A 25766-nucleotide genomic window follows, 5' to 3' on the forward strand; every position below is an offset into this window, starting at 1 on the left:
GAGAAAAAAAAACAACACTATCTGACTAAACCAAGATGTTTACATCAGCACATACCAATCATTTTTTGTTTGACTGCTCACAGGAAAACTTAAATGTAAAAAAAACCCTCTAACCTTTAGAAGTTCAATTTTAAGAAATTCCAGTAGCAAGACGCTTCAGGGTACCTAGGCAGAAATGATTATCCTTTCTTCTGTCTTGACAACTTCTCTGGGGAAGGGAGGACATCAAAACAGCACTCTGTGTGTATTTGGACATTTGTATACGTAGTATATACCTCTGTGTGTGTATGTAAACACTACCCGGGTCTGTAATCGTGTTTCAGATTTTTTTTGTTACGATGAGAACCTGCATCAGACTGCTCATTGCTGAGCTGGCAGGCTTCTCTTTCACAGTCCCAAAATAAGCATTTTAGAATTTACTTTCATAAAGCACTGAGACACCCCGCAAAAGATGCTGTGATTGCAGAAAAAAACGATGTTTATGGTATTTTTTTTTGTGTGTGTGTGATGGTTATTGATAGGGAATAACATTAATGGCTTTCACAAAGTGAAGGACTGCTTCTGACTGGTTGTAAACACAGCTGTTAAACATGAGTCTGTTTTTGTTCTTCAGTCATTTCTCAATGCTGTTACACACTCACAGAAGGTACCAAGCCCTTGATCTTGTCGTTGAAGGCCTAAGCTGTTACCCAGAGGCGGTACTGTAGCTCTTTTGGTTGTGTCCAAGTGAATGCTGTATGAGAGGCTACAGATTTAGGCAGCTGTGCAAGTAGCGTATGTCTTTCAATAGCCAAATCTTTTGCAGAATAACACTGCCTTTCACTGAGTGTGCTACGGGCAAGAAATGAAATCCTGAAGTTGGACTTGAAATACATGTATTATCTCATGCCTCTGGCTGCCTATACTACAATGGTTAATGGTGGGGAAAAACTTACTTTTCACGCTGGGCAGCAGCAGTGGTCTAGTCGGCTCTAGGACCAACTGTTTCTTTTTTTTCCCCTACAGCAGTGGCAAAACCTTTCAACATCTTTAGGGCAGAATTACATTGTAGCCTCGTAGCACAGCCTCCATCATGCAGCAGGGGGAGGATGCCTGTCCTCCAAGATGTGATACAGTTTGAACGCTGACTGGTTTCAATGTTAAGACTTTCTCCTCCTGCCATTTCTCATTAGAAATCCATACAGATGTGGCTTACTGGAGTTTCAAGCTAGTTTTAGCAAGTGAAATAAAAGGAAACTCAAGATTGAAATCTGCGTTATGGGTTATGTATCACGGCAGAGGATTTATGTTTTCCTCCTAAAGAAAATTGTGATGCTCAGTCTTGGGGTACCATGCGCAGGAGAGCAGGCATTCTTTATGAATTAAAAGCAGAATTACATTCTACAGAAACAATCCATTTTTGTTTCAAATCTGAAAGTACCGTGAAGGAGGTAGATTTAGATTAGATATTAGGAAAAATTTTTTTACACTGAGGATTGTAGAACACTGGAACAGGTTGCCCAGAGAGCTGGTGGGTGCCCCGTTCCTGGAGACATTCAAGGCCAGGTTGGATGGGCTCTGAGCAACCTGATCTAGTCGGGGATGTCCCTGCTTCTTGCAGGGGGGTTGGACTAGATGACCTTTGAAGGTCCCTTCCAACCCAAACCATTCTATGATTCTATGATCCCAAGTCTGGATTGAACATAAATTTTTACATTAAGGTAATGTAAACCTTTACATTTAAAGGTTACATGAAGTAACCTTTAAAAAATTTAGTTCATAAACTAGTTTAAACAAGTAAATGAAGTACCTTTCTGTCTTCCCTCCTTTTTTTTATCTCCCCCCCCAACTGCACCCCCCAGTAACCCCAAAAGGCAGCAGTGTCAAGAGCAGGGCTGATAATGCGTTGCTGCGCATATAGGAACTTTGTCTAAGAATCTGTAGCTAAGCAAGAGGTACACTTTTAGATATGCTTTAGTTTAGACATCTGAGTATTGCAGTCCTTCAAAGTGCACTTTTGCTGTGTTCATGGAGCTACTGCAGCTGACGACACATTTGAAGATGGTTGAAAGAGGTTTGCGTGACACTTGCTTCGAACTGTCTGATCCTGTCTTTCCTTTTCTGTTATCACTGTCTTCACACATAGTTGGTTTACTGATTATGAAAGAGGTGGAAGGAATGTAGGGTCCAACCTTAGTATTTTTTTGTCACTGGCCTGCAGGAGGAAGATGACGATAATCTGTGTGACAGCATGTTGGTTAGTAACCAGATGCACACACAAATAAACTTTTATCTCCTTAAGCCTTAAGATTTATTTGAAAGGGAAGAGGCAGAATGGGATACTTGGAGAGTGGTTAGTAAAAATCTATTGATTGTTAAACTTTTCTGTAATTGGGATGGTAGTACAGTGGTCTGGTCCTGCTCTGATCAGCAGCGATCAGCAGCTCTGAGTCTGTGGCAGATGGCCATTTTGGGTAAGATACTTAGCTTTCTATACCTGAGGAAGTCTGAACTGTGAAAACATGTGCATGTAAACTTCTTCCTTTCCTTTTTCCTAAAAATATTCAATGTTAGCTTTTATTATACCTAAACAAAACTGTAATATTATCAGAAAAGAACTCTGTTGGTTGGCTTTGTAATATATTATTACATAGGCCTATGTTGTCTAGTGTATCAGAAGCAATTAAAGGGAGGGAGGTTTGTGTTTCTTGAGTTTTATTTCTCTAGAATATGTGGATTTCACTGTTTCCCTCCCACTGACAACAGGCATGATAAAGAGCTCACTGAACTTCAGGTGGAAAAATCTGAAGTAATACTTTACTGCATCTTTCAAGTACATTATTTGAAATGAGAGTGGAAGTTGGTTTATGGCAAACCTACAGTCTAATTTGTGTCTAAAACCTGAAAGATATTGTTTGTTTTAGAAAATACTGCATTGTTTACTTTTCTTGGCAATTCTGTACTTTAGATTATTGTGTAGAACTGGAAGGATAAGTCCAAGAACATAAAGCATACAGCCAGTGATAGCTTCATGATAGTATGACAGAGTGAGAAGTGTGATGGTGAGAAATAACTGTTGTTCATCTGTAGTCACCTAGAAAAAGTGATAAATAATGGAAGTGTGATACATAATGAAAGCTTAAAATAGACTTGGAACTTTTGCAGAATACATATCCTGTACTGTTGTGATGTTACTCTTTCTTTATGGTAATGCTATGGTATTGTGTGGATAGTAAAGCTAAGGGTCTAGAACACTGAAGAAAAAACTTCCAAAATGGTAAGGTTTCATAAAAATTAAAACAGTATACATTTTTGTTTTATTATCTTTATTTATCTTTCATTTCTCTTTTTCAGGTTGCAGTAGTAAAACTGAAGAATGCAGATAAGGTTTTTGCGATGAAGATACTTAATAAGTGGGAGATGCTGAAGAGAGCTGAAGTAAGACTACAGAGATGCTTTCTATAATTATACACCTTCTTACTGTTCTGAATTTTTACTTCTCTTTCCACATGTAGAGGGATTGAGGAGGTGCTTCACCACTTACTGACAGTATGAAGATTAATACTAAAATTAAAAGCTTAAAGTAGTTCATCAGAAGGATTAAAATGGCATGGAATCTTGACTTAGGTGGGGCTGGATGTTTTAGACATTTTACCTTTTCTGTAATTGCTCCAGCATTACCAACTACACAAGCAATCTTTTAATGCATTTATTCCAGTTAGGAATGTAGTCTTTAGCAAGTATTTTCCATGGTGAAAGGTAACTGCTGAACTATAACTTAACAAGCCTATTAGTTTATCAGTAGTTAAACTTAGTCAAGGTCCAATTTGTAGATTGAAAAATCAGAAAGATAAAAGTTTCAAATTAATTGGAGTGCTTGTTTCGTAAAAATGTCTGTCTGCAAAAATTTGTGATGAACAGTTCCTTGTTATAGCTTGAGTCCGTTCTGTGTTCAGAAAAAGGTGAAACAGCTCTTTCACCAGCCCTGCTTTGCCTTGGGTTCCTACTTTCATTATAGAACTCCACTCTTCGTAGAATCCTCAGTAAATTTCCCTGGATTCCTTTGGAAAGAAACTTATAAAATGCAATCTACACTTGAAGATTTGTGTCTTAATTTTAAACAGAATATGTATCTAACTCTTTAAATTGATTTGAAATTCTTCATCTGTGTATGCATACTAAAAATAAACTGCCTAAAAAATAGACTCATAAAAATGTAACTTGGTGTCTTACCTATATAGATTAACAAATGGCCACTTATTTTCTTTAATTTCGGCAGTGCAAGCACTATCGTAGTGTCTCTTCCAACTTGTCTAATCGAATTATCTCTAACCTCGTTTTTTATTTGAGACTCCTGCTTTGCTACTGAGTGCCTTGCTGTTCAATTGTTTCCAAATTTATTCTGATTTTTCCACATTTGTGTTAGTTTCCCATTGATCACACTTCCTATCACACTTAAAAGAAAAAAAAAATGTATCTAGACAAATTCAAGACCATTTCTGATGTGTACATGTCCTGTGTCTTTTAATGAAAATATTATCACATTAAGAAGTATAAATGCAGTGCAGATTGTGGTTAGATGTGCACAATGTATTTCCTGTTTATCCAGAAATTATTCAGATACTGCAATCTGGCATTAGTCTTGATGCAAAGAGGTATTTCTCTCCAAGATAGATGTCATTACTCTAAGTTTTATTATTTCAGTGAAAAGAAAAGCCCAGAAATAAAGTTCCACTCTATTTTTAAATGTACCCTTTAAAAGTCAGTTTAAAAGCTATTTCTTTCCATTAAAATACAGTTATAAATAGATTTGAAAGATTTTTTTTCTCTGTGCAAGGTATTAAAAATACTCTTCCCCTGGGTCCAGCTGAATTTCTGGAAGTCTGAACCATTAGCCTGAAAAGAATTACAGCTATGTTTTTGCATGTATTTGTAACCCATGGGTATACAGTGGAAAGAGAACCATCTGGAGTGAAAATACATTGCAAAGCATGACCTTCAACAACTGTAACCTGTTGTTTTAAAACATTGATGAACACATCTCACTTGTTACTCCTGCTAGAAAGAGTGACCCATTTTGGCTCTGTTAGCAATGTCCTGCACTAACACTGAAATATACAGGAAAATCATACATCCCAAAAAGGCAAGACAAGCATATAGATAGGTGTATACATAAACGGCAGAAATAAGTTGTTCATATATCCCTGTATTGACTCTGTGGGAAGTGGGAGTCATTTGTAACAGCAGAAAAGGAGTATGTACTCAAAGAGGCTTGGGAATGCCAGATTAAGGTTGATGACTGCAAGCTCTGAGAGTAATTGTGTGCAGAAACCTTGTTAGAATGAAATTATACAGGTTGTGAGGCTGGTGTTCTTTTGTATTGTAAGGAGCAGAAGTTTTCCAAATACTTGCCACTGTTGAAAACTCAGGGAAGTGAGGTAGAACTGGGAACGTTACTGATACAAGGAGTACCTGCAAGTGTGTGACAGCTTGCTGTTACACTCCCAAACCTGTTACCCTGAGTGTTGACAATCACTTATAGTTACACGTGTGCCATGGTGGTGCCAGATGAGCCTCAGGAGAGACCAGGGCAAATGTTATGCAGCATGGAAGCAGTCAGCACTCCTGGAAGGTGCTAACTCTGAGCTGTAAGGACATGAGCACCAAATAGCCGAGCAGCCTAAATTCTTTGCTGCTTGAAGGCCACGATAACAGAACAGATATAACCATCAAGAGGAGCGTGGCCAGCAGGTCGAGGGAGGTGATTCTCCCCCTCTACTCTGCCCTGGTGAGACCCCACCTGGAGTACTGTGTCCAGTTCTGGAGCCCCCAACACAAGAAGGACATGGACCAGTTGGAGAAGGTCCAGAGGAGGGCCACGAAGATGATCAGAGGGCTGGAGCACCTCTCCTGTGAGGACAGGCTGCGTAGGGGCTGTTCAGCCTGGAGAAGAGGAGGCTCCGGGGAGACCTGATAGCGGTCTTCTAGTACCTCAAGGGGGCCTACAAGAAAGATGGGGAAAGGCTGTTTAGTAGGGCCTGTTGCAATGGGACGAGAGGTAATGGTTTTAAAATAGAGGGGGGTAGATTTAGATTAGAAATTAGGAAAAAATTTTTTACGATGCGAGTTATAGAACACTGGAACAGGTTGCCCCGAAAGGTGGTGGAGGCCCCATCCCTGGAAACGTTCAAGGCCAGGCTGGATGAGGCTCTGAGCAACCTGACCTAGTCAGGGATGTCCCTGGTTCTTGCAGGGGGGTTGGACTAGATGACCTTTGAAGGTCCCTTCCAACCCTAAGCATTCTATGATTCTATAACACTGAGTGGCTTTACTGTGACGGAGAGTTGGATCAGGTGTCCTCTGAAGGTCTCTGCCAGCAATTCAAAGGGACTGTGCATAGGGAAGATGGAGTGTAATTTTGAAACAATGAAAGACACCAAAAAAAGGCTTGATCTTTATTTATATATTTTTTAAAGACCAAACTTAATTGAGCTATGTTACAGTAATTACAAGAACCACTGCTAGCATCTCTCTCTCTTCCCCCCTGCTTCCCCCCTTGCCCATGAAGCACTTAGACTCTTTGGCTGTTACTGTCTCAGCTGTGATCTACTGTGGTAATAGCTGTTGCTGTCAGCCCTAGGCATACTGCCCAGAGGTGGGAGTCTAGAGTGCTCAAGGAATGCATGGTCTTTTGTTAAATCATGGCAAAAACAAGTGGAATTATATAAACTCTCTGTAGTAACTAATCCTGTGAATTGTGTCATGACAAGTAGAGAAACTGTGTCATTTATCCCTGTGAAACAACAAGAGTTCATAGTATCTCGCTCTGAAATGTATCAAGAGGTTACAAATAATGAAGGAAAAAAAATCAAGCTGAAGCATAGAACAGCTTTTCTTCCTTCCGAAGATAATCCTTTTCCCCTCTCCCACCCCCAAGTTCATTTTCCTTTTATAAGGGTATTTGTTTAAAGTATGTTTTGTCATTTTCTCAAATGTCATTGATTTATCTCATGCGTTGGGCTATGATGAAAGTATACCATCTTTCTTTTTCTTGATCTGCATTATTCTTACTCCCTGTATTCAGGAAAACAAGACTTGATATGGCTTATTTGCTTGGAGGAAGGAGTTATTTTCTGCTCTGTTTTTACTGCATGTATTCTTAGGAGTGTGTAGCTCACACACTCCTAAGCTTCACTTTTCATTCTTCACTCTCCAAATCTCACAGCCAACAATAACCATGTCAGAGTTCTGGTATTTGCCTATTGTTTTTGGAAATTAAATTGGAAAAGGAAAAATAAAAGGCTTGATTTTTCATTTAAATATGGTTGTCTTCTAAGATGGAAGAGACAGGTCACGGTTCAAATTGATGAAACATCTTTGTGAAGTAGCAGAGCGTGCTGGAAGAGATTATACTCTGCGTTTTTTTCTAACTCTCCATCTACCTTCTGAATAGATCCTGTACGATTACTGTTCTTTCTTTTGCACTATCTTTTAGATCTTTTTCTGAACAAAACTGTATGTTGGCTTTGCTGTTTAGTACCTTTTGTTTTCTTCTTTTGTTTTCTTCTTTCTTTCTTCTTTTCTTCTTTTCTTCTTTAACTCCTATTGCAGTTAAAATTGTATAATGCCATTATTGATTGTTTTGTTCAATCATATATTGCTATTTATGATGAGGGTGGTGGAACACTGGAACAGGTTGCCCAGAGAGGTGGTGGATGCCCCATCCCTGGAAACATTCACGGCCAGGTTGGATGGGGCTCTGAGCAACCTGATCTGGTTGGAGATGTCCCTGCTCCTTGCAGGGAGGTTGGACTAGATGACCTTTAAAGGTCCTTTCCAACCCAAAGCATTCTATGATTCTCTTCTGTCATTATTGATACTTCATTTCAATATCAATATCTACAAAAAAGGTAAGGTTTTAACTATGTATTTTCAGACAATAGAAAGCAGCAGCTTATTTCTGCCTTTGTAGCACTTAACAATGTAGAGAAGTACAACTGTTTAATTTTGAAGAAGGTAGGCTTTTCTGATACCTAATTTTTCACAGCTTTTGGCATGTTCAGAGAGTGTAGTAAATGGCTTTTTAACTGAGAGGCAGTTTTGATTTTTTTTTTTCCCAAAAATACAATGTTAAAACATAGTCAGCTTGCAAAATATGTTTATTTCTATATTTTACTTAAATCTTGTAATTACTTTTTCTCTGCTTTAGACAGCCTGTTTTCGAGAAGAGAGAGATGTGTTAGTGAATGGAGATAACCAGTGGATCACAACATTACATTATGCATTCCAGGATGAAAACTATTTAGTGAGTGTTGCTTTTATGTATATATGGATGGAATTGCAGATTCTTTGTTGTGGTTTAAGACAGAGATACAGTTTGTTTATTTGCTGATTTTGTGTTCTGGACCGTGTGAGGATACGTGATTTTGTGCATAAGATTCTGAAGGGTGGAGAGTGGTCAGAAACTTTTAAAGTTTTACTATAAATATCTCAGGAATGCAGCTTTGTTTTCTAAACCACTTTGCATTTGTTGATAAACCCTGGTGTGTCTGCGTCTTCTTTCTTATAATTCATCATTCCAGTTTAATTGGATTCATAAAAATAAAAGTGAACTTACTAACATAAATTTTCTATTTGACTTTAATATTTATTATTAACATTGCTGATTGCTGTTTTACAGTTAGAAATAGGGAGTAGCCCAGTTCTGAAACAACAGTTCATTTTGATTGGTCTTTGCTTTTTTGAGGACTTAAACCCACTAAGAGGTCATAAAGCAATAAAATGTTCTTGCAGCATGGAAGAAATGCCACTTAATGTTCATAAACGAAAGTTGGAAGCTGTAATTGTAGATTAAAGTGTCTCTTTAATACTTCATGTTGTTTAGTTTTCAAGTACTTTGAAAGACTTGCAAAAAGAAGATAATATGAGGAAAAAGTGCCAATTTTCTGTGAAATCTTTCCCACTTAAAATACGTTTTGATTGTGATGCAGTTTTGGTAATGTTTATGCCTGAAAAAGTAAACAACTACACAATGATAGATTCTGCTCATTTGGATTTTGTTGTCATGTGCTTTGGGTTCTATATCATTAGTAAGTTCTAATATTTTCTTAAAAATCCACTATACAGTCAAAATCTCCACCTCCCCGCAATGTCTCCAATAAAATAAATACTATACATGGATTTTTTCTCAGAATTGCTGTACTTTTTGCCGTTATATTGCTTTCTGTTCTGTCAGCTCAGATACTTGAAAATCCATGGATTTTGGTGGAGTTCATATAGAAACAGGACTCCACATTTGTGAAGAATCTAACAGCCAGCTTTGTGCTTTGTTAATGTGGACATTAAAAATGGTCGCATGTTTTATGTAATTCTGATGTTACTATTAATAGTATTTCAAAGATAATATTATATATTCTGCAACAGCCTGATAGAATTTGTTATAATCTTGCCAGTTTCCTTGTTTTCACTAAGCACAGGGCAGCTTCTGTTCTTTATCTTTGATAGTCTGCTAAGAGGAGCTAGTTTTGCAGACTGCTGGGGAAAATATCAGTAATACTGTTTTTCATCATTTTAGTGTCAATGTATGACTAGTTCTTTATGTGCTATTTTTATTAAAATGGAATGTAACAGAAGTGACCTTTAAAAAAAACCAAATTTGTGTAGATTGAGCAGTAGATGTGATTGAGCGGTGGATGTTGTTTACCTTGACTTTAGTAATGCCTTTGATGCTGTCTGCCATAACATCATCATAGGCAAGCTGACAAAGTATGCATTAGATAAGCAACAGTGAGGAGGATTGAAAACTGGCAGAACTACTGGGCCCAGAGCTCGTGATCAGTGATACAAAGTCCAGCTGGAGGCCAGTCAGTGGTGGTGTACTCCAGGGCTCAATACTGGGGCCGACATCTTCATTAATGTCCTGGACAATGGGATGGAGTGCACTCTCAGCAAATTGCAGATCATAAAATCAGGGGGAAGTGGCTGATCTGCCAGATGGATGTGCCGAAATTCAGATGGGCTTTGACAGACTGAAGAAGCGGGCAGAGAGAAATCTCATGGAGTTCAACAAAGGGAAATGTAATGTCCTGCATCTGGGGTGGAATAAAACAAACCCAGTATATGCTGGCAGCCAGCTGGCTGGAAAGGAGCTTTGCTTGAGGTCCTGGTGGATAACAAGTGAACCATAAGTTAGCAATACACTCTCACAGCAAAAAAGGCTAAGGGTATTCTGGGCTGCAAGGAAAAGTGTTGCCAGCAGGTCACAGGAGGCTTGTCCTCCCCACTCAGCTCTGGTGCAGCTGCATTTGAAGTATTGTGTCCAATTTTGAGCTTCCCTGTGCAAAAGAGAGATGGAGCTACTGGAGCAAGTCCAGCGCAAGGCCAGAAAGATGTTTAAGGTACTGGAGCATCTTTTATGTGAGGAGAAGCTGAGAGAGCTAGAATTTTTCTTCCCAGGTAAGTGAAGGGTTGGGGCAGTTATTGTCAGTTTGTATAAATACCTGATGGGAGGGACTGAAGACAAGGGAGCTAGGTTCCTCACAGTAGTGCCTGGTGATGGGACAGGAGGCAATGAGCACAAACTGAAACACATGGAATTTCATCTGAACACAAGAAAACACTTTTTTTTTTTTTTTTTTTTTCTTCTTTTAACTGTAAGGGTGGTCAAACACTGGAACATGTTACCTGGAGGAGTTGTGGAGTCTCCATCCTTAGAGATACTCACAAGCCAACTGAAAACACTCCTCATCAGCCTGCTTTAGCTGACCTTACTTGAGCAGCTGAGATTGGAGAAGATGATCTCAAGAGATCTCTTCCAACCTGAACAAGTCTGTGGTTTAGGATTAAATGCCCATGTTAAACGTCCACTAGTTACTAGAATTTAATGTCCCTAAAGCTGTGCTCTTTCTTTCTCTTGGAAGGGTGGTGCTGTTATGCAGTAGTATTTTGAGAAGAATTTGAGACTTGAATAGATCTGGATGATTGTGTGCATTTAGGAAGTATTTTTAAAGCCTTTTTTTTTTAATTTTTTTTTTTTTAAGGACATGGATTTTTGATGTTGAATGGGATGCTATGCATTGCCTGAACTGTTTTATTTAAAAATTAGTTGTTACACTTAGCTTTGATTCCTGTGCATGTGTTTAACTTCTAGCACATAACTTAATACTGTGAATTACAGTTTAAATATTGGCATGTTTGAGGAGTTGAGAGTTTCCTTGTGATTAGGCTACTATGTTGCTCTTGCAAAATGTGAGGTGCAGACTCCTGTGTTGTAAGAGCCAAAATTCCTTTATTTTGGTATATCCAGTTACTGAGTTGTACTGCTTTTAAAAATGCTGACGAATGATTGTGGAGATCCCACATCAGTTATTGGAATCTTAAGAGGTTTTTTCAATGTACTTGCAAAGCAATAAGTTAAACTCTTTCAGATCTTGCTATATAATATATCAATTGATAATAATTATGTTAAGTTCCAAAGGCTTAATGTATTTTCTAAAACTTCAAAGCATGAGAAGCTAATACTGTAGATCTTGTTTCAGAGAAAGCATAGGAGCACCTCTGAATAGAAGATATTTATCTTGTGTAAGGCTTGTGAGAGTAGTTTGAGAAGTTTACTATTCTTGTCACAAAGCAACAGATGAAACTTGGATTGTCAGCACATTTAGAACTTTGTGGAAATGTGTTCTGTACTTTCTTCATGACTTAGAATCAATGAGGATGCCTGGGTTATTCTGTACCAAATTGTTAAAATCTTTGTTCATCACATTTATTGTTATAGGAAGTATGAGGGAAAAGAAACAGGCATAAGCTTTCTGCCTGCCCCAATCTGCCATGTAGCTGGTATAATTTTGCAGAACTTTTTCCACATATTTTATTTTATTTTTCTGAAGGTGGATAGGCTTGAGCAAATGGGAAGAACTAATAAGAAGTCCCTTCATGTTGCTTTACCAAAATTTCAAAGAATCATATGGGAGTATTGCATCTTTAATATTTTTTTTAATTATTTGTGATTCATTATACACTATTTTTAAGAGTCAGTGTTTCAAATGCAGATATATGCTGCCTTCCTGGAAGCAGAGGTTAGAACTCTAGGCAAAAGCTTTCAGATACTACAGATGCTACATACTTTAGTGGGAAACTTTTTCTAATTAGTCTGTCCACAATGATGTTTGAAAGGAATGTCATAGCAGTGGATGTTGAATTAGATTACTTATAATTGGTTTGTTAATTATAATTAGTTTGATTTTTTTTTTTTTGGCAAGCAGGTTTTATATTTCATTAATAAATCAGAAATCAAGTGTATGTTTCCCTATCAGTTGAATTAGAGGTGACACCTTCCACTGTATGTTGGCAGATCCTGTATTGCACGCAATGTCAACAATATCTGGAATTGTACTGTAAGCCACTGGAACTCTCTTAATCTTTGCCTTCATATAAGTAGTATAAAAACTTTAGTCTCCAAAATAATTTGTTTAATGGAAAAAGAAGATGGTAAGAAAAAAAGGAAAGGAAAGCTTGGGAAATCAGGGCCATTAAATGAGATCCCAAGTTAACACAATTGGTTTCAGTTTTATAGGTCTGTGCTTTAATCTTTTCCTCCTTTTGCATTCTATCAAAGATTATTGTTATTATAAAGGAATCCAGAGTATCCATATGTTTTATGTTTGGTGATGGGACAGTGGGTGAAGCTGATACTATTTTGTTGTGAGACTTACTGTACTTGGAGAGGTATAAATATGAAGCATATTGAGGTTGGTTAAATACTAAAATGAGGCTGAATCAGCTACTTTTTGCAGAATATCTAAGCATATTGGTTGGCTTTTTTAATGCCCAGAATAATTTTTGCATTAAATTAATTTTTATGCTTAAATTTGTTTTTAGTCTTGGATTCACTCAATAAATTATTTTTCCCCTCCTGTGTTTTCTTACCATTCCCACTTCATAGTACCTGGTTATGGATTACTATGTTGGAGGAGACCTGCTCACATTGCTCAGCAAGTTTGAGGACAGACTGCCTGAAGATATGGCTCGTTTTTATTTGGCTGAAATGGTGATAGCTATTGATTCAGTTCATCAGTTGCATTATGTTCACAGGTAAGTAATTTGAGCTCCAAATTCTTGTTGGAGTTATGGGGAATTACTTCATGGAGTGAAAATAATTTCCCTTAAAGAGTCTAAGCTGGTAACAAGTATTTGCTGTAATAGTAAGCAGATCGAACTGACCTGCCTGCATCTTGTGGTTATTGAGAACCGTTGCGAGCCTTCTGCCATATGGTCAGAGACATGAATGAATGTCTGAATGCATGTGATGAATCTTGCACACTGGCATATTTCAAAGCTAATGATCCATAATTTATAAAAGCAAGACTGGAAACCTGTTTGTGAAATATGATCAACTTTGAACAGGCTTATTGAAGGGTCAGAGTCTGTTTCGTAGTTAGTTTGTTTAATGTATACAGAAGTTGAAAACACCACTGTGTGGTCTGCTTTGTGTTTTTTTCACCATTTTCTTTTGGACTTAATGAAATTATCTTTAAAATGGAGTGAGGGGATTTTACTAAATAAGTGGAAGTACTTTAACTGTGGAACTTATCTTTACCTTGGTTTATATATATTAAAAATATTCTATTCAAAGGAAAATATTAGGTCATTCTTGTCTAGCTTTTTTGGAGGCCATGAATTATTGAATTCCATGGTAGTTCTCATATGCGGAGAAAAGATTGCCTTGCAAGAGGCAGAATTTTCAGATGCACTCAATGGATGTACTTTGCTCTGACAGAAATCAGGAGGAAAACTCCCTATTGTTTAAGCTGAATCATTAAGCTGGCAGAATGAGCTCATTTGATACCTCCGTCTCAGAGTCTGTACTGGCCATCCCCTCTTTTACTGTTCCCACTTGGCTGCGTCACCCCAGAAAAAGGGAGTTTTTGTCCAAAAGGTATACTGCAGTTGGTTTTGGTTTGTTACTGGGTTGTGTTTTGTTTCCTTTGAGATTGTGGCTTTTCGTGGAAGAGTTGTAGCTAGGAGTGCTTTAAGGTGGGGTGAGGCTAAGCTGCCAGTTGCTGTTCTGGAATATTTTGAAGTTTGCTAGTTCTGTTGAAGAGCTGTGTCTGCCTGCTAAAAAGAGTCCTTTGTGATAACGCTTTGTGGAAAAACGCCAGCAGAGTATTTTCCCTAAGCAGTTCTCTTGCATTTTGAAGATTTCAGCTGTGTTATTTCTGAGAAACTGTTTGTTCACCTGATGTGAAAGGTTTTTGTATTCAGTTTAATTTAGACCTAACTTTTAAAATGTGTTTGTGGGTAAACTGTTGAGATGCTGTCTCCTGTTACCAGGTGGAAAGTACTTCATGTACTACGTAAACTACTGTATTTTACTCCATAAGTCTGTATTTGTGGTCATAACTCTTCCCAGAAGAGCAAATGCCTACCATCTCTACCTTTTCCTCCAAACAGATCAAAGCCTTTGTAATTCAGCACTGTTAGTATGTAATAGGCAGCAGATGTGATGTTTCCATCCTCAAATAGGTCATGTCCCCTAGATGAAATAGGTGTCGTCGTAAAATTTTGATAGAAGATTCATTACCATTGCACTTCAAAACAACATGCTAATTATTATGCTTCTGTATTTATTACTATGAATGTTTAACAAAAAAAAAAAAGCTCCTATACATTCCTAGTCCTTTGGTGTTGGATTTGTGGCTTTGCCAATGGGGTTCTCACTTCAGCATTTTATCATTAATACTACTGTAATATAATGCCTGTTTATAAGGGGATGTTTTGCAAAGATTAAAAATGTAAGGAGCACTTGAGTGTATGTTAAATGACCAGCCTTTGAAATGAGACCCATTCTACTGTTAGTTTTTTTTTTTTTTTTTTAAGAACATTTGCAACTGGTAAAGCAAAAGAAAGGAAAAGTAAACACAAAATCTAAATGCCACTAATGCTCTTTTCCTGAAAGTTTAACTGTGGTGGCCACATGCTTTTTGGAAGCATGTTGCACAGGGAAGAACATAGTAGTATTTTGCTGCTACTTCTCCTAAAAGATGGGTAATGTAACAGCTGTAGTAGTGGTATTTCAGATAAATAGCCAACATGCATCAGGATTTGGTCTGAGTTGTAGCTAGTGACCTAGAAATCATGCTTTAGGCGTGTTTGTTCCAGATTTTTTTCATACAATGAGATAGCAGATTGTTTTGGTTGTTTCCTTTTAGTGCCCCAGTTCTTTCAGGATAGATATTCTCATGAATTATATGTAGTGTTGTACTTCGACAACTTTTGTTTTATCTTGAATGGTTTTGTACCTTTTAAAAATTGTGTTTCTGTTTTTATTCTCAGTGTGCCACTCCACTTGCTCTTTTCTATTGTTAATCACCTTTCTGTTGTCAGTTTTGTTTGGGAGTGATACTGACTGCAATGGTATTCGGTGTGCAGATCACTCCAATGTCAAATGTGAGTCGCTTTTCTATCCGAAGTATGTTGGCCAAGGTTCTCAAGCGTCAAGTACAAGGAACCTCAGCATTACTTAAATGAAATTGCTCTGACTGTATTTCAGATTTTGGAGTTCCAAATTTGAATGCCATTTCTGCAGTAGCATTGTGGGATTACATGATGAATTTATAGGGGGAAAGAGATCAAAATCTAGCAGTTACTAGAATTGTGCAGAGAAATTGCATGTTTTTGAAGCTGTCTCCTGATACCTACTGAATTGAAGAAGGAAAAAAGCTTGCTAGCTGGAAATAACATCAGCACTCCTATTTAAGGATATTTTTTTTTTCTTATCCACTTTTTAATCCACTTTCTAGTTTAAATAAATATGTGGTACAATGTTTTTGAGGTAACATCCATCAGAACATAAAACTTTGATGATTTTTAATTTCTGATTGATTAATTTATGTGAACAACTCATGTAGTATTTTACCTGATAGCTAAATGATGGCTCAGAATGTTAATAAACAGGCCTTTTCTTTAATGTGTATCTTAGCTTTTGCTGTTGTTATAAATGCACCAGCGCTGGCATTACCAAATGACATTGACAGCTCCAAGACTAGCTTTAGAAAGAAAACTTCATCTAAGTTAAGTGTATGTGCAGGTATTAACAGTGAGGAAGAAAGTACATATGTATATCTCTCACATATATTCCTTGGGAGTTTGTGTAAAGCTTATACCTCCCTCTGATACCTTAAATTACTAATTTGTACTAATGAAGTGATGCTTGCTTTTAGGCCAAGGTTAAATATTGTCTTGTGCTAGTTTTCTGCAAACTGTAGTATTATGCAAGGTAAGATTTTATGCTTATTAGGAATCAACATAAATTTGTGTTTTATGGGTTTGTAGCACCTTTTTGGGCATTTTAGCTGAAAAAAAAAAAAGCCTCTACATGCGTTAATATTAATTCCAGTTTCGAGGTTGTGTTGTTACTTAATTCCTTATGGCATATGTTAAAAGCTTATGTTTGCATGCATTATGAAATAACCAGTTGTGGCCTGGAGCAAAACTCTTACTGGCTTAAGCTAGGTAGCTGCGCTTTATTTATGCATGTTGCGTTACCTCAAACATGTAAAATTACTTTTTCCTAGAACTGAGACTTTAACTCCTTAATTATTTTGTTGGTGAGCCAGAGTTCCTCTGCATTTTATGTAAGGTGGAAATCGAAATATAAAATGCTTGTTTTCTTCTGCATCCTTTTATGGAAAAAGGCTTTAAAAGGCCTCGTTGCCACTGGAAGAAATTTCCCGAGTGTTGCAGAGGATACCCTCTGGGCACAGTGTACTTACTAATCCTAGGCACAGTGAGCGTGCCATTGGTGGCTTTACAGTGTGTCTGTGCTGGTACCTTTTGTGTCGTCTTTGGAGACAGCCCTTACTTTAGTAAGGGTCTGTCTAAGCCTATCTCTGTCCTAAATTTCATTTGGGATATTCCAGCTTCTTGAATAGTACAGAAATATAAGTGTTAATGTGCTCAAGTCGTTTTCATCTTGACTTTCTTTCCTCCATCTATTTGTTCTGTGCAGGGTTGCACAGTGATTCAGTGCAGAGTGAATTTGCAGCTAGGGAGTGTTCAGCATTTAGGCTCATGATCCCTCCAGACCGCTACAAAAATATTCACTTAAAATAGTTTTCATATATTGGCACACACCCACGTTAAACAGTCGTCTTTTTCTATTGAATGGTAAAACAATCCTCGCTTACCTTCTTACTAAGAAAATATTTTGGAAGGATTATGAAACACCTATGCTAATTATTATTTTTGTTGGTTAAGTTTATGGGAGGATAGTCAAGACTACAGGGCAAGCTCTCAAGTTACATATGTTTCAGATGTCATCTTTTGCATGTGAAAAGATAGGCATGCAAAAGCATAAACATATAGTTTCATAAGGTATGCGAGACTACAGTTAGCTTGATCAGTGTGTTTCTGTATTTCTAGTTGCTGCTGTCTTTTAGACTGAAGCATTTTAGCATTCTAAACCATCAGATTTTTTTTTTTCCCCTTCTCTTTCCATTCTCTTTCTCAACTTCTGAAATTTAAGTTGGGTTTCACTGGAACGTTTAAGTTCTTAAAATGTAGAGCAGCAGAATTCTCTATGGAAGTGACATCCTTTCTGAGAAATGTTGAACATAAGGGAATAAATCCGTTAGAGGGATAAAAGAACTGTCTATTCCCTACCAAGCCAGCCCCTTCTTTGCTTTCACCAAGAAGGTACTATTTGTCCTCAGTAAAAGTCATCTTGGGGACATCCCTGAAATATTTACTGTAGTTAGCAGGCAACTGAAATCTGGGATTCTTTGCAGGATGCATTTCACTTTCAACTATAAGTTTCAGTGCCAGCATATCCATTTTTGACTTGCTGAATAAGTGTTTTTCTGTCTTCTGGGTGTATCCATCTTTCCTCATCATTAATTTGCTTAAGTGGAAAATTTGGGGGTGGAAGGCCCATCTAGGGAGTTAGCTGCATTGAGCGGTGTGTCTGAGTTGAGTTGGCACAAGAATGAGCCAAGTGCTCTGGCCTTTGGTAAAGTGAACCGTAATTGTGGGTTTGAAAGAAAGCAACAACATATTTTAAGTGTTTACCAAACTTTGCAACAGACATAATGTCGAACACACGCATGAAGATGTCCTTACAAAGTGCTGAGAGTGAGGGAAACAGAGCTAGAAAAATAAGGAAAAAATAACATAAGGTTATTTTGATAGTCTACTGAAAATGTATTGCTTTGAAATGTTGCATGGTTTAGTTTTACATGGAAAACTGCAGGACAGAAAGTTATTTTAGTGAATATTTGGTAAGCTAGTGCTTCCTTACAAGGTATTCCTTTACAGAGGTAGGAGAGCTCAGTGAGTCTAGGCTCTGTGTTTCCTCTCTAATTTTTTTTTTTTTTTCCACTGAGGAGGGACTAGAAACAAAGGTCATCTTTACAGACTTTAGGCTTTCTTTTCTCCCTATGACCCTATATGTTATAGATGCTGGCAGCTGCTCCCATAGTACCCCCTCAGGGTGGCATCTGACCTGCAGCGAGGACTGTGTGAGGTTAATGCTGTTTGACTAGAATTTGTTGGTAGGATTTCCGAAGGAGCCTACCTAGATGTGATGACCTAGAAGTATTTTGAAATAAAAGACCGATGTATGCTTGGAGTGCCTAGAGCTAGTGGATGACACTGACTATGCTATCATGTAGAAGGCAAATGGTTTCTTGCAGTATTGTGTCTAGTGGGAGTGTTAATTTAAGTGAAAGCTGTGTAACGGGTGGCTGAGCTGGCATAGACCTGTATTCTGTGTTATTCGAGCAGAAGGGATTTAGAAACCATAACTCCAGTGCCGTAAGCAATAGTAGCCTTGAGTAGTCCTTTCAGCAGAGGTGCTTTTACAAACGTATCCTTCGGTGTTTTCTCTCCCATTGTTCCTCTCTCTCCAAGACCCAAGCTCCAAACATCCCTTCTGCTCTGCTGAAACAAAGGTTTGTGGGGCTGTGCAGTGAACTGAACGAGGACACCCGTCCGAGTTAGAAGTAGCTTTGCATTTTAACTAACCTGGGTCAATTCTCCTATCTGTTTGATGGAAAAGGAAAAATGGAGGAAGTTACTTTAAGCTGATCTTTCCAATATGAACACAATGTGTTCATCACATTGTGCTCATTTTTTCCCTATATCCAATATACCACTATTGAGTGGTACTTGAGATGTCTGGTGATTTATTCAACTCTGTGATGTTAAAGAAGGGACACAAGAAGCAGTTGGAGATGGAAGAATTTAAATGTAGTTAGCCATAATACCCTCAGGAATAAATCGTTCACCTTTCATATCTGATACCTATCCCCTAAGGAGGGAAATTCTTGGTTATTCTCAATTGAGGAAGGCCAGCAAGACAAGACATGCACTCCTCCATTCTTTCTGGTGAGTCCCCACCAGTCCTTTAGCAAGGACAATCACACCTTTATTGGAAAGAAGATTCATAGGAAAAGAAGGAATGTGTAGATGAACATCTTTTTCTTTTTTATGTAGAATGATACATCTTCTGGGTGCAGTTGCTTGAAAGGCAAATGGATATGAGCACTCTGTCAGATGGTATGTAATCCTGTTTAGGTAGGAACTGAATGTGGTTGTCATAAAACAGAAGTATGTAAACCTTCGTAAAAGTGAAAATGAGAGAGACAGACAAGAAATAAAGTTTCATTGAAAAGGGTCCTTTTTAATCTTGTGCCTTAATGGGAAAATTCTTATTATGAAAAGTTTTATATGAAAACCCCTGGTCTTGCTTTCCGAGTAATAATGTCTGTAGCAAGGCTCAATGGATGCTAAATGTGATGGCACTTTCCAAGGGATATTGCTGCCTCTAGCATAAAGAATCATTTGACTTCTGTGGTGGTCACAGGAAAAAAAAGTCCCCGTTAGAACTGTTGTAGCTCTGATATGAGATCTGTTTCAGTGTCTTATGAAGTTGGAGGTGTTTTCAGAATTCAGTAACTTGAAGAGAAAACATTCCCATTTGCAAGCTGGTTTTATGTGAATTAAGCTATAATTTTACACTCATTCTTTTCTGATTGTTTCAGACCTGGAAGTATTTTCTAGTACTACTTTATTTGATATCCAAAATCAACATCAGGAAAGTAGGACAAAAACATTTTCCTTATTTCTAAATTTTTAGTCCTGATGACTGTGGTTCTGAGGGTGTCATTAGCTCATTGTTTAGTGTCTGAGTATTGGGTTGGTTATTAACACTTTCAGTGATTTTGTTCTCATTTATAAAGTTCAGAACCATGCAGGCAGAAATGAGGATGGCAGTTGTGCGATGGAGTCTTCATTATTCTCAAGTTTTTTGTTACATTAGAAGGAGACAAACTGCCTCGTGTTTTGTGTTCTACAGACTTTCCATTTCATTATCTCATTGTGAACACTGTATTTATTTCATAACTACCTCCTTTCATAGTCTCAAGTTTTCATTTGTTAATACCCTGTGTGTTCCTCAAGTTCCTCCTTAGAATGCTTTTGTTTTATTTATGATTATGGGCCCTTTACTTCTTTTTGATTGAAACACAGTTGATTTTATGTTGTTAGATTAGAATGTATTAGATTAGAAGCTGCACAAGCTTGCTAGAGCGTTCTTCCCATTGAGTATTTGATGGATTTGGAGTGAGAATGTGTTCACTATCTGAACTTTCAGATCTGACATTGGTAGAAATTTGGTGCTTGAATTTCTGGATTAAATTGCTGTTACCTCAACCACTAAATGTAATACTTCCTTTTCTTCACAGTAAATTAAGATATCCTTGTAAGTGATCTTAATTATAGTAAGATATCAGTGCAAGAATCAGACTCCTGAAAGGGCAATTGAGGAAGTATCAGTCCAAATAACTTTGGCTGCGTTGAAGCTGTTCTACAGTAAGCATTTCCCTGTTACGTTTCCAGAAGAGCTATTGTATTGTTAAAAAGCCTACCTTGTGTTTCTTTTTAATAACAGCAAACTATTACTAGGTTTTAACTTCTTACATGAGAAAAAATAGGTCACTTAACATCCTGCAAATTAGAATACTGCTTACCAAGCAGATGCTTTTGTAAGGTCATGCTTGGTTCAGTTATGGAAGGCTTCGTGGTTGGGGTCAAGGAAGCAAGACCTTGTGCAGCTTTATCTGAAAAGTTGTATTAAAATCTTTATTGACTCAGGTGCTGTGATGTTTATGCTGTTCAGTTTTTCTTTATTAGCTATTGGGGGGCAGCCTTCAGCGTTTCCTAATGCAGCAGGAAGCAGTGATATTACTGCCACTGTAACTCAGTAGTTTTTTTTCAGATATAGTATGTAAAGTCCACAAAAAGGGCATTAGAAAGACACTGTCTAGAAGAGAAGGAAAAAAAGAGGAGGAGGGGCTAAAACCTGATCTGGTGTAACGGTAGCAAAGTTATGTCTTCCTCATATAGGAAACTGAACTTTTAGCACAGAAAGGAATTTACTGCAAGTACAGCTCTTCCAGGATTCTACTTAAGTTTAAGGGCTGAAAATTCAGGCCTGAAGTTCCTATCTGAGATGTTTTTTGAAAAGCAAGAGCTTGAAATGGCTGATAGTGATTCTTGACAATTAAGTGGTCAACTGCCCAGGATCAACTGGGCATCAGATGGCATTGAGGTGTATAGGAGTTTTACGTGCTCTGTCAGGGATTTTGAAGATAGCTAATCGCATCCTCATTTAATCTCTGAAGAAAGTGGAGCACAGGCGTCGTGAAAAAAAAAACAGTGTGGGATTTCATATGGTGGACATTTTTATAGCAAAGCAATAGTTATTTTTCTCTCTAACTTTGTAGGTGTAGTAACAGCCAAGCTACAGCTGAGAGTAAGCAGAACTTTTAGATTATGAACACTTCCAAAAAGGCTAGTAAGTTTTGGGACTGAACTCAGTAAGGCAAGATAAAAAAAATCCATATGTGCTGTATTTCAAAGACTGGTTCTGATCATGGGAAAGTGTTGCAGAATAGAAAGAAAAATTGGAAAAGGTAATTTTTGTTTATTTATGTGTGCGTCTAACTCTAAAGAGTTTAGTAGTGATGAAAAAAAAAAAAATTTCTGTGCCGCAACGACTACTTTATTTTGGTTTGTTCCGTACTATTGGAGCTACAGTTCCATTTTGGTACATGTTTGGTAGCCTAATTGAAGTTTCTTATGTGTAAGTTAAAATTGTAGGGATTTCTTTTACAGATCATAATTTCTGAAGTAATGTTTCTTGCCAACTTTGAGTATGGTCATTCTTCAAGTTGTCATTCACTCTTAAAGCTGTGAGACAACTTTCAACTTTCTGAAACTGACAAAGATTACAAGTAATATTCCAGATGACATTTTAGAAAGAACTCGTGTTCTAGCTGCAGTATTTTTCTCTCTCTGATAGAATGTTTCTCTCAGTGAAACTGAGAGCTATGGTTCTATCGCATTGAAAAGGTACAGGGGTAATATAATTGTTTGCTGTACCCAGTTCCTTCTGTCATTTACAGTTGAGAAGCTCTTAGTGTATAGGTGAAGTTTCTGCTGTTACACTCCATAGGCAGATATTTACATTTTACACTGTTAAATTTAATCTCTTTTCTGTTATTGTGGTCTTAGCTTAGTTTAATGGCTTAGTTTAGCCATTACTGTATGTCTGATATTCCAGCCTTCCCTGGTGTTGCTGCTGCTTTCCAGCTTTGTGATATCTACAGATTTTATTAGCATGCATTTATTTTTGTGCCAAGGTTATTAACAAAAATGTTAAATCAATTTCAAAACTGGCCCTGGAGGATTACCACTAATTTATCTGATTTTATTTCCTTTTTCAGCACTATCTGTTGTCATCTCTCTTTTAGCCAGTTCCTTACCATACCTTTACTAGTGCTGTCACTTGTTCTTTCAGTGACACTCTTTCTCATGTGAAAAAAAAATCTATTGAAACATTTTCATACTAGATTTTGTCTCAGTTCATAATACTGTGACAAAAATGACGTGATCCCGATGAATTGCACATGCAAAGGGGTTCAGATTTTGCTCCCAGTGTTTGCATGGTCTAGCATGGTATTCCTCATAATAATTCTAAATGTTACGTATTATGTTTAAGGAAGTGAAATTTGTGTAATGTTAATATAGTCTACATGTTTTCTGCCTGATTAATTGCAATAGCTCCAAACAACATTCTTTTCCTACTCACTTGCATCACAAATCTGGCATTTCGTTTTAAGAATATAAATCCCCAAAAGGTGTTGGGATTTAAATAACGAAAGTATTATTTACAGTAGTGGCTTTTGTCCAATGTACCCAAAAAATAAATTACTGTCAAGTTGCAACTCTTTCGTATACATGGATTTAGTCTTTGCTTACCTTGTTGCTTTAAACCGTAGTTGCTGGAAAATATTTGTCTGAGATTCTGTATTATTAATGTCATTATTGCTTTTGATAGTCAAACACTTAGAAGAGTTGTGAATGCTGAAATGTAAACATCTTGATTCCTGTTTGAATATTGTGAGTGAGATTAATTTGTCTTTTATCAAAAAATCAGAAGGGTTCTGAGGATATCGTGGGCAAGGAACGCAGCATTTGTGTGTTCTGGTATCTGACTTCAAGCTAGACCTTTGCATCCCTTCTCATAGATTTAATTCCAATTAAGGAAAACTGATTTATAAAAAATGATGATGTCTGACCTTAACATGCCTAAGACAAATTTAAAAAAAAATATTTATGTCATCAGCAATTATATCAGCTCCATTAGAATCACAAACAAACATCAAAGCTGCTTAGTGCCCTTTCCCTGGGGAGATAAGAGTTCTGTAATCCCGTTTTGCTTGTTCTGTCATTTTCCTGATTTTTCTATGAATATACCAACACCCAAAATTTCTGTCCCATAATTTTAAAATGAGTTAGTAACTTCTGTACTACTCCAGTATCTACATGAGTGCAAAACAGCTTCCCTCCTTAATCTTTTGAATGTGTTGCCATAATCTGTGTTGCTGCCTGCCAGAACTGTGCCTGACTCAATGTGTTTGTGTCTTTCTTCCTCCCGGTTTCCACTGACTGAATGTGCGTATCGTACAGTGTCTTGATGAAACCAACATGAAACCTCTAATGCGCTCAAACATTTTGGCGAATATCGTGTAAAAAGCCCTAGATTTTCACTTTAACTTTGAGTGTATGTCTTCCTGTTGCAGGTACTGATTTTGGTGGGTTGAAAGTGTTGTATGACGTTTTGGCTGTGCTTGTGCAGTTCAGATCAATAAGCATTTCGCAAACATGTTCTGGCTCTATGGTTACATCCTAATTTCCTAGTACCAGATCGGTGCAATGTAATGTGTGTATAGAATGTTATTAGCAGCATCAAAAATCTTCTAATCACTCTGTTCTAGAGAGAGTGATGAAATAATTAGAGTTTGTCTGAAAAATAGGGAAATTCCTGTTGCCACATGAAAACAGAGTATCTTGAACTGAGAGGCAGTAGTTTCTGGTATCCTGTTAAAAATTTTGACACAATGCTGATGTTGTCCTTAGATTCCATTATGATTGAAATTCTCTGTAACTGATCTGCTTGAACAGAGTGCCGCAGTTACTGGAGACCAAATGTACATTTAAGGCAAAAATGCAGCTCGTGTGTGAAATAGCTGAGATACGCGTGCTTATGGGGGATTTGTATTGCAGGCTTCCACTTCATTTGTGTTTTATGGTAATGAGAATTCTTGGCTGAAAGTGTCTGATGGTGTGATACTAGTTTGTACAACATTCAAATAGCATCAGTAATAATCTTGTTGAGATTTATAATTACATTTGCATAATATATTAAGCAGAAGAGCTCTGAATACCCTACCTGTTGTGTGCTACTTCACAGTAACTCAGAGCTGGTCTCTTCAATAGGCTTTATTAGGGAGCTTGAAAGCTGACTGTAGACAGATAACAGGAAACTTGAAAATTAGGTCTAGCTAAAAGGAAAAACATGATTAACTGAAACAGAATTCCGCTGGTAAATCCTTGTTACTGTTCCTAAATAACTGATCTTCTCTCAGTATTGCATACTTTATAAAAAGTCTCAATAGTTGATGGGTATCTTTCATCATTAGAATTTTTTAGGGTCTTGTAACAAAGTCTTTGAGGTACTAACAACTGAAATGTAGGGAAAAAGCTATAAAATTCTCAGAATTTATCTGGCATGTGCCTTACTTTTATAAAAAGTGTATCTTGAAGCAAATAGCTGAATTACTTGCCCAGTCTGATCTTGCAGGCCAGCTGATTTGCCTGGTGCCAGCGTGGAGGATTTCATGTCAATACAATATTTAAGTTACATTTAACCTCAGTAGATGCAATTTTCAGGAGAGTGGCAGAGGCTTTTTTGTAAACTTTTAGTCTAATTGGTCTTTTTAAACCGTGATTTTATATCAGTGAGTCTGTATTTATGATGTCCAAATCTCAGTGCTGGGGTTTTTATTTTACTTGTTGTATTAAAGAAATATAAGTCAGGCAGTGGTTTCCCACTATCATATAGTTTGTATACTCGGCTCCAAATCCACGAGAAGAAAGAAGATAATTTACGTAGACATTTTAAGGAATGTTTTTATTTACTAAAGAAACCAAGTATCGAGTTCTGTATCTATTGGCTGAACAGGGTGCTGGTCCGTCTTGGTCTAGATCGTGCTTTTGCCAAGAGAGGTTGGACCAGATGATCCTTGAGGACCCTTCCAACCTGGTATTCTGTGATTGTATGATATGATTCTGTGATCTAGACAGGTTGTCACAAGTTGAGTACTAAAAATTCAATATTTAAACACCATCCATTGATTTCTAATGTTTCAAAACAAAACAGACAT

The 25766-nt window shown here is 37.4% G+C and overlaps 1 protein-coding gene across 6 annotated transcripts in view; it reads left to right on the plus strand.

Annotated features, from left to right (window-relative positions):
• Window positions 1-25766, plus strand: part of CDC42BPA (CDC42 binding protein kinase alpha) — a 188623-nt gene that overhangs the window by 60753 nt on the left and 102104 nt on the right. For all 6 annotated transcript variants that reach the window (XM_086745443.1, XM_086745439.1, XM_086745440.1 and 3 more), the window contains exons 4-6: window positions 3334-3417; window positions 8189-8284; window positions 12923-13071. In XM_086745443.1, the coding sequence (XP_086601569.1) occupies window positions 3334-3417; window positions 8189-8284; window positions 12923-13071 (329 nt within the window). The remainder of the gene's footprint in view (window positions 1-3333; window positions 3418-8188; window positions 8285-12922; window positions 13072-25766) is intronic.

This window comes from Chlamydotis macqueenii, chromosome 3 (assembly GCF_036417535.1).
Source record: "Chlamydotis macqueenii isolate bChlMac1 chromosome 3, bChlMac1.mat, whole genome shotgun sequence".
NCBI lineage: Eukaryota > Metazoa > Chordata > Aves > Otidiformes > Otididae > Chlamydotis > Chlamydotis macqueenii.